General features: G+C 38.2%; 1 protein-coding gene across 1 annotated transcript; it reads left to right on the top strand.

The window, feature by feature from the left end:
* Window positions 1–108: 108 nt before the first annotated feature.
* LOC139214491 (cytolytic toxin-alpha-like) lies at window positions 109–6140 on the top strand. The gene is made up of 4 exons (XM_070845360.1): window positions 109–172; window positions 1423–1535; window positions 2967–4668; window positions 5350–6140. The coding sequence occupies exons 2-4, from the start codon at window positions 1436–1438 to the stop codon at window positions 5384–5386; spliced, it is 1839 nt and encodes a 612-aa protein (XP_070701461.1). The 5' UTR covers window positions 109–172; window positions 1423–1435; the 3' UTR covers window positions 5387–6140.
* The last annotated feature ends 1896 nt before the right edge of the window (window positions 6141–8036 follow it).

Below are 8036 nucleotides of genomic sequence, written 5' to 3'. Positions count from 1 at the left end.
GGTGTGTTACTGTGTGTGTGTGTGTGTGTTACTGTGTGTGTGTGTGTGTTACTGTGTGTGTGTGCCTCCAGTTCATGAATAAAGATCAGGGGGGCGTTTCTCCCTCTGAGGATATGAAGACAGAAGCAACAGAGCTGCTTCTGAGCCGCACAGGATCACCAGCCTCTCTGCTGTAAGTACACTGCTGCTGCTTGTGTCTTTGCACTCTGCTGTGTTCTGTAGAGTCCCACCGATGCGTCTGTCCTGTGTGAACCATGGTTGATTTGTTTATTGATTTTTTGCTCACTTTAAATGTGATGTGATAGAAAATTACAGAACCACTCATTGTGGATCTAAATACCTCAAACACCTAAAATATTGTTCAACTTGTTGGAAAATATATTGATTTGCTTTCTTGTTGAAAGTTGGATAACTGCACCGTCTGTTAAACATGGAGCTAGGGTCAATTAGCTTAGCTTAGCATAAAGACTGGAAGCAATGTCTCAAATCAGACTTGCATATAAATCAATACAATTTGTGGTTTTCCTGGCCTCATTGGAGTTCAATTATTACTATTATTATTTAACCAGAAAGTCTCATAAGATACACTGTCTTTTACACAGAGTCACTTAACCATTACTATGAATGCACAATGACCTGGGAGGCAAAAAGTAGGGCAGCTTTTTAAAAGTTACATTTTCTATAAAACACATTTTGGATGCAGAATTTGAAAGGCTGATGTGAGGGCAGTGTTAATCACGAGTTGCTGTGTGTGTTGAGTTAATCACTCCAATCCCAGGGTGCACAGTCAGGAAAGGTTCAACACAGACTCTGAAGATTATGTATCATCTGTTCTGGTAACTGTTTGAAACAGGAGAAAGCATTTTATAGAGATTACAATGAAGGGCTTTAAGATTTTCTTCCAGAACTTCAGTGAAGTCCAACCAGTCAACACATATAAATTACAGTGGTGAGTTTGTGAACCATCATTCAAAATAAAACAGAGTTCAATGATAAACAGAATCAAGCCTGGTGCATGCATGTATAGGATGTCATGATAATCCCAATCCGATCAGAATATAGAAGAAACAGGGTTTTTTCTTGCAGCAAAAGCTAAACATTTCTTAAGACGTAAATAAAAACCTACTTTGGGTTTAAGTTTCTTTACAAGATTTTTGTTGCGATTATGGAAGGTACATTTTCCATCCATCCATCTTCCAAAATATTTGTAGGACTTTTCCTATTTCAGTTGCAGCTATTGCTAGCAGAGTATTATCTACCATTTGGACAGAATGGTGTACAGATTGGTAAAATGATGATTGTAGTTGGTGAAAAGTAGTTTGGAGGTCAAAGGTAAACTGTATAAATAACAGTATCATCTGCATACAAATGAATCTTCAGTGGTTGGGTGGAGATTAACGTGCAACTGTCTGTTTTCTATAGTTGCCTCTGAAAGATGGACCCTGCAACCAGCAAGACTATAACCACAGCAGCCCTCGGCCGGCCTTTCAGCCTGGGGATGCTGTACGACTGCCGCAAGGACTCGCTCATCCCTGGTAAGAATTCATATGCAACATCAGTCACAACTGGACATCAGCCAGTAGTTCAAGTACTTAAAATCATGCGCAGCAACTTTTTAAAAGTCTAAACAGAAGTCACTCCTGCTTTGTTCTTTTCATAAGAAGGCTCCGATTCAATTTGGGGTTTGGTGATATGGCCAAAAAATTAAATCTCCATATTTTCAAACATGGGCAGTGATGCCGTGGTTAGCAATTAGCCGGAGAACACAGAGGGAACACACGGAACTGCTTCCGCATGTTTCCTCCCACAGTCCAAACACCTGCCTGCAGGTGTGAGTGTGAGTGGTCGTCTGTCTCTTTGTGTCCGCCCTGTGATTGGCTGATGACCAGTCCAGGGTGTAAAGTGAAGCCCCGCCTCTCTCACAAAATCACCTGTAATTTGCCCCCTGTGACCCTTAAAGATGAATAATGAATGAATGATTGAAATATTATGTTTTTTAAGACTTATTGTGCAAAATAGTAGAGCGAGAATAATAAAAAAAAAAGACCTGCACCACCTGTTATCATTATGTATATGTGAATTTACTATGAGGTGGTGAAAGTCAGCTGGACGCCTGGAGCCATAACAGTCCTATAAACTCATCCCAGCTAATGCAGCCAACTATCATCTACGTTACTCTTCAAAACAAAAGAAACTGTACTTGTAAAAACTCAATCTTTAGAACGTAGAAGCTTTAAACATTATACAAAAACAAAAATTCTTATTAATAAAGTTAATCTAATATAACGCCCAACCTGATTGGCTTCAGCCCCCTGAGGGATATGGGGTAGAACATCCAGCCCTAAAATCATCGTGAAGACATGACCGACCACACTCTTCTGTACTTTTATTAATTTACTTATATCCTCTTGTTTAAGCCTTTTGTTTTGATCATTTCTCTGTTTTTGATATTTGATCTTTGGTCAACGTTTGCTGTTTTTAAATGTGCTACCTATTTACTCAGTGTCTCATGGTCTCAGTTACAGTGTCCCCAACACAAACCTTACAAGGAAAAACATATTTCAAAAGTCTTCCCAAAATGTTTTACTTTTAATGTAATTTGACTGTTTCCAGTCTTTCCACATCAAGCTATTCTCTTCATCTTCGGAAATGTTTTTATTGTAGCGTGCGAAAAAACAGTAAAAATGGCTGATGTCATTCAAAACTAGGCAGTGTGCTTGTAGGCAGGTAAATAACAGAAGAAAGAATAAATTGACAGACAAAGTAAAACAGGAAAATAACAGCAGAGAGATAAATACTTAGCTAAACATTAGACTGTCACATAGTTTCTAATTAAGACTTAGTTCATACAGTTATGTAATTTATTTATATTTGTATGTTGCTTGTTTTGTGTTTTAAGTTTCTTAGCTGCTTTTGCACTGATACTAATCTATCTATCTATCTATCTATCTATCTATCTAATTCAGGCATGACATTGTGGGACAGTGATGTTCTCGCCAATCATATTGGAGAAAGGCCACAAAACTTCAATGACATGCAGATAGTTGCATCTGAATCACTTGACGACAAATCTTCAGCACTAAATGTTGAGGCCTCCCTAAAGGCAAGTTTCTGTAGTGGACTGGTAGACATTGAAGGATCGGCCAAATACCTGCATGATAGCAAGACGTCCAAAAACCAGGCCAGAGTGACGCTGAAGTACGAAGCTACAACAAAGTTCCAGGAGCTGTCGATGGATCATCTTGGAAAAGGCAATATGAAGTATCCTTATGTTTTTGAGGAAGGAATAGCTACACATGTGGTCACAGGCATCCTTTATGGGGCACAAGCCTTCTTTGTCTTTGACCGGGAGGTGTCTGATGATGAAAAGCATCAAGATATTGAGGGCACCTTGAAGGTGATGATCAAGAAGATCCCCAGCGTTGGGATTGAAGGTAGTGGTTCCCTGAAATTAGAAGACAAAGACATCAAAAAAGTTGAGAAATTCTCCTGCAAATTCCACGGAGACTTTTTGCTTCAGGAAACTCCTTCATCCTATGAAGGTGCCGTAAAAGTCTACAAAAGTCTGCCAACACTGCTGGGAGCCAAAGGAGAGAACGCCGTACCAATGAAGGTCTGGCTGTTGCCACTGACGCAGTTGGATTCGACTGCCGCTAAACTGGTACGTGAGATAAGTGCTGCATTCATTCAAGACGCACAGAATGTCCTGGAGGACTTCAGTGAGCTGGAAATGAGGTGCAATGATGCACTGAGAACCGCCGCTGCACAGGAGTTCTCACAGATCAGCAGAAAGATTAAAACCTTTAAAGAAATGTGCTCTGAGTTCAAGGTGGAATTCCAACGAGACTTGGCAAAGGTACTTCCATCAATCCGAGGAGGAGGACAAGAGGAGGCTGTTCTCGGAGAGATCCTGAAGAAGAGACATTCTTCTCCGTTCAACAACACGAGCCTGAACGAGTGGATGGACTGGAAAGAGAGAGAAATCTACACAGTGATGTTTTACACCAACATGTTGAAAAACACCAAGGCCGTCCCGTCTCACACGGCCCTGTGCAAGGAAGTTCTCAGTGGAGAGGATGCAGTTTGCTTTGTTTTCACCTCACTGGGAAGTCCTGAACCGTTCCTCTCAGCTCTATCAGACTATCTGAAACAAACACCCAAACCATATCCACATGCTCAGGATGCAGAGAAGGACCAATGGTTCGCCTCAAAAGAAGTCGGAGATGCGATGGTGCACAAGGCAAAGCTCCTCAATGATTTTGTAGAGGCCAACAAGGAGAACAAGACCACAAAGTTCCTGACGGTGGGACTAACAAATGAGACCCAGAAAGGTTCAAGCATCTGCATCTATAAAAACGGCTTTTCTGTCAATGACAACTTTGAGCCGCCTTCAAAGCCTGAATCAGTCACATTTTACGTAGGCTACCGCAGCGTCACACTGAAGTTTTCTCCACCCAAATTTGGAGCAGAGAACATCACCTCCTACTCTGTTAAGTACGCTGTCAGTGGAGAGGATGAATGGAAAGAGCAGACAACATCAAACACTGAACAAGAGGTCACAGTAAGCGACCTGATTCCTGACACAGAGTACAAGTTCAGAGTCCGAGCAGTGACTGCAGTTGGAGTCTCGCTGGCCGCTGAAGTCAGTGTCCTCGTCCACGCATTTCTGTAAGGAGTTTTCACTAAAAAATGATCGATTTAGAATAGTTGTATTGCATGATATGGATGGAGGAGAGCCGAGCTGATGTGGGAGGGATAGATTTAGGGTCCGGAGAGAGGGATGGAGGGATGACAGTCGACGAATGAAAAGCGACAGATGAAGCATTCGTTTAGTCAAAAAGATCCCAATACATGTACATTTCACTAAAATGTACCATAAGACATAAATCTATGAGTACAGCATAACAAAACGTTTATTTGTCATATATGTTTTTTCAACATGTCAGAATTTAATATCAATAGGTTTTATTTTTCAGGTCAAATATCACACAGCATCAGTGTTCATTAATGAAATGAAAAGGCCAAAGGATTAGCATTGTTAAAATTTAATATTTATTTATTTATTTTTGTACATATTTTGGGTTTTAAATGGCTGGTAGGTATAAAAAGTTTTGGAATTGGTCCAGTGGATCACCTGTGCTGTAATGCTCTGGAGCATCCGTTGAAGTAGGTCCACTTAAAGTGCTTGTTTTAGCCACTGATTGTTATTCTGAGAGATTATAGCTTGAAAGTTTACTTCCACTTTGTCATTGCCCAGCTGTGACAATACAAGTAATGTTCATGAGTCGGGATCTCTGTGTCAAAATATTAATTTGTTTTACTTATTCAGTGGTTTGTATTTTATTCTAGGCCTTGGCTTCATGGGATGGGTCCAGTAGAGGCGTGACAGGATGGCGGCGACTGGATCTGCTTTGAAGCTCATATTCACAGTCACATCAACATCATCTGGTTTATGTTTGCTTAAAATTTGTATTTCATGATCATTTAGTTTTTGGTTTTGTTCATTAATTGTGTTTTTATCTTCAATCAGCAATGTGTGTTTTAACTTTTTGATTCAGACATTTCTAATGTTTGTTAAATCAATCAATTATCAGTGCTTATGTATTTTCTTCAGAAGTACTCATATAGAAAATGTCACACTGATTTCATCACATTGCATTTGATTTGTTTGAGCTCACATTTCCTGTGAACTAGTAACAATGCGGTTATTGTTTTAATTGAAATAGAGAGTATATAACTCTGTTTTGTTATGTTACATAATTAATCAGTTACATAATTATTTGCTATTGTTTCCACTGTTATAGATTATAGATTCACAACCCTGATTTTTTTAAATTTTTAATCCTTTTTTCTTTTTTTTTTAAATAAATTCAATCAAACCATTTTCTTATCTGACTGTGTGCTCATTTAGATGGTTGGTTCAATCAATTACAACACATTTACAAATTTCACTGTTTAATATGTCTATAAAAACTTCAACCAAATGGAACTGTTCCTTCTGAAACTGTTTGGATTTAATACATTTTTATTTCAAAAGAAAATAAAAATTCAGATAAAGTGAACAATTTTGTGTAGAATGTTTTTGATTCTCTTCATTCCTATTGATTATCTCATGACCTCTTACACTTATCAACCCCCCCGGTTTGGCCGCTGTTATCCTTCCTATAATAAAATAATTTGATCCAATCATCCTGTCTGGCCTGAGTTTGTGACCCAAACTAGTGTGATTTTAACAGGAACGTACATTTTCATCAAATTATGAACAATATCCAGTAACAACATCATAACTCAAACACACACTGTATCATCTGATCAGGTTGTTTCACCCAGTAACAAAATGTGAGATACTTTATTTTGTAAAAATAAGAAATCTCTATTTAAACAAACAGAACTGACTGAACACATATTGCAGAGTCATCAGCAGCATTGATCACTTAAAGGATAAATGTGGTGATATTCTATATTTTTCAATTTTTCACACAAAAATCGATAATGAATGCATCCTCTTAACAACTATTACATGTGTTTCCAAATTCTGATATATATTTTTTTTATATATATATATTTGCTTTTTTTGCTTGATTCAAACCCTATTTTTCCTGGTAGAGTTCAGACTGTTGTTGCTGATGGTTTCAAATTCCCAGGTAGTCAATAAAGGTCCCACAAGGATCAGTATTAGAGCCACTGCTATTTACTATATTGAGAAAGAATATTTACATTGCAGTGTCTGTTTCTATGCTGATGATACCATCTTGTGTGGCAGCAGCTCGGCCACAAACCAGGCCTGCTTTCGATGATCCCCAGACCTCTTTTATAAATTCTAAGCTCTAAGTTTTGAACTCTGTTTCACCTATTAAGCAACATGGAGGTTGTTGGTGCTGAATGCAGCTTGCAGAGGTTACTCAAAACCGAAAAAAGTTGCCCAAATCCTCTGCAGTTCTGACGAAAAACGTTTTGTTTTTATGTAACATTATTAACATATAATTATTATGGAGAGCATGGAAACCAATTTAATCATAATACATAATTTGGAAGATGATATAAATTCAGAAAATAACACTTGAATTACTTATAAATACATGATTTAGTAAATATGTTTGCTTCGCCAGTATCAATAAATACAGTCTTTGCAACTTGAATCTGTTTTTGATTCAGCAGTATGTGAGGTCATATAAGCTGTATTATATTGGCCTAAGCACAGTGTGGAAATACTGTATGTATCTATGTAGCTGAGAAAATATGAGTGCCTGGAATATTCTGAACATTCGGATCAACAATAGAGACGAATATTATGCAGGATTCAACTTTTCAGAGCAAACTTACTTAAACCTACTGAGAATGAGTCTTTGGCACTCAAGAGTAGGACTCAGCCATTTGTATTGTAATAACTTAGATGTTGTATGTATTGACTGTGTCTTACATCCATGGGAGAAAAAGAGTGAATTATAAGAATTACTAATGAAACAAAGACCTGATATTTCATATGAGTGAGTATCAATTACCTCACGGAAGAGAGTGTAAATTTAGTTTTTTCATCTTGTGTATGTGTTTTGTGTGAAGTTTGTGTTGCGTCGAATAGTTAACCCTTAGAAGGAGTTTTAAGGGTTAATTAATAAAAATCAGAAATGTGTAGGAGAATGATACGATAAGATCATATATCCACGATGTGGTTTAACCCTCCTCGAAGCACGTTTGGTATTTCATAAAGGGATGCGGACTATTGTTAAACTGTTATGCCCCCGTTACTGTGGTTCTTCTCTATCTGATTCAGAGTGATGGGAAATCGATGCATTACCACTTCCCTAGATCCTCTCTGTTAGTCCAAACAAGTGAAGCAACTGCCACTTTAAGACCTGATAACAAGACAAAACTTTTGCTGACTGTGATGAAAAATATATTCTACTACTTCCCCTTACATTGTACTGATCCTAGAAGGTCAGCTTGAAGAAGTAAGCAGGGTTCGAGGTTCTCTCTGAGGTCAAACCTGAAGACCAGCTGAGGTCGAAAGACTGATTCCACCAATTTACAGCGATTCT

Source organism: Pempheris klunzingeri, chromosome 15 (assembly GCF_042242105.1).
Source record: "Pempheris klunzingeri isolate RE-2024b chromosome 15, fPemKlu1.hap1, whole genome shotgun sequence".
NCBI lineage: Eukaryota > Metazoa > Chordata > Actinopteri > Acropomatiformes > Pempheridae > Pempheris > Pempheris klunzingeri.
This window is presented reverse-complemented; position numbering and strand designations above follow the sequence as displayed.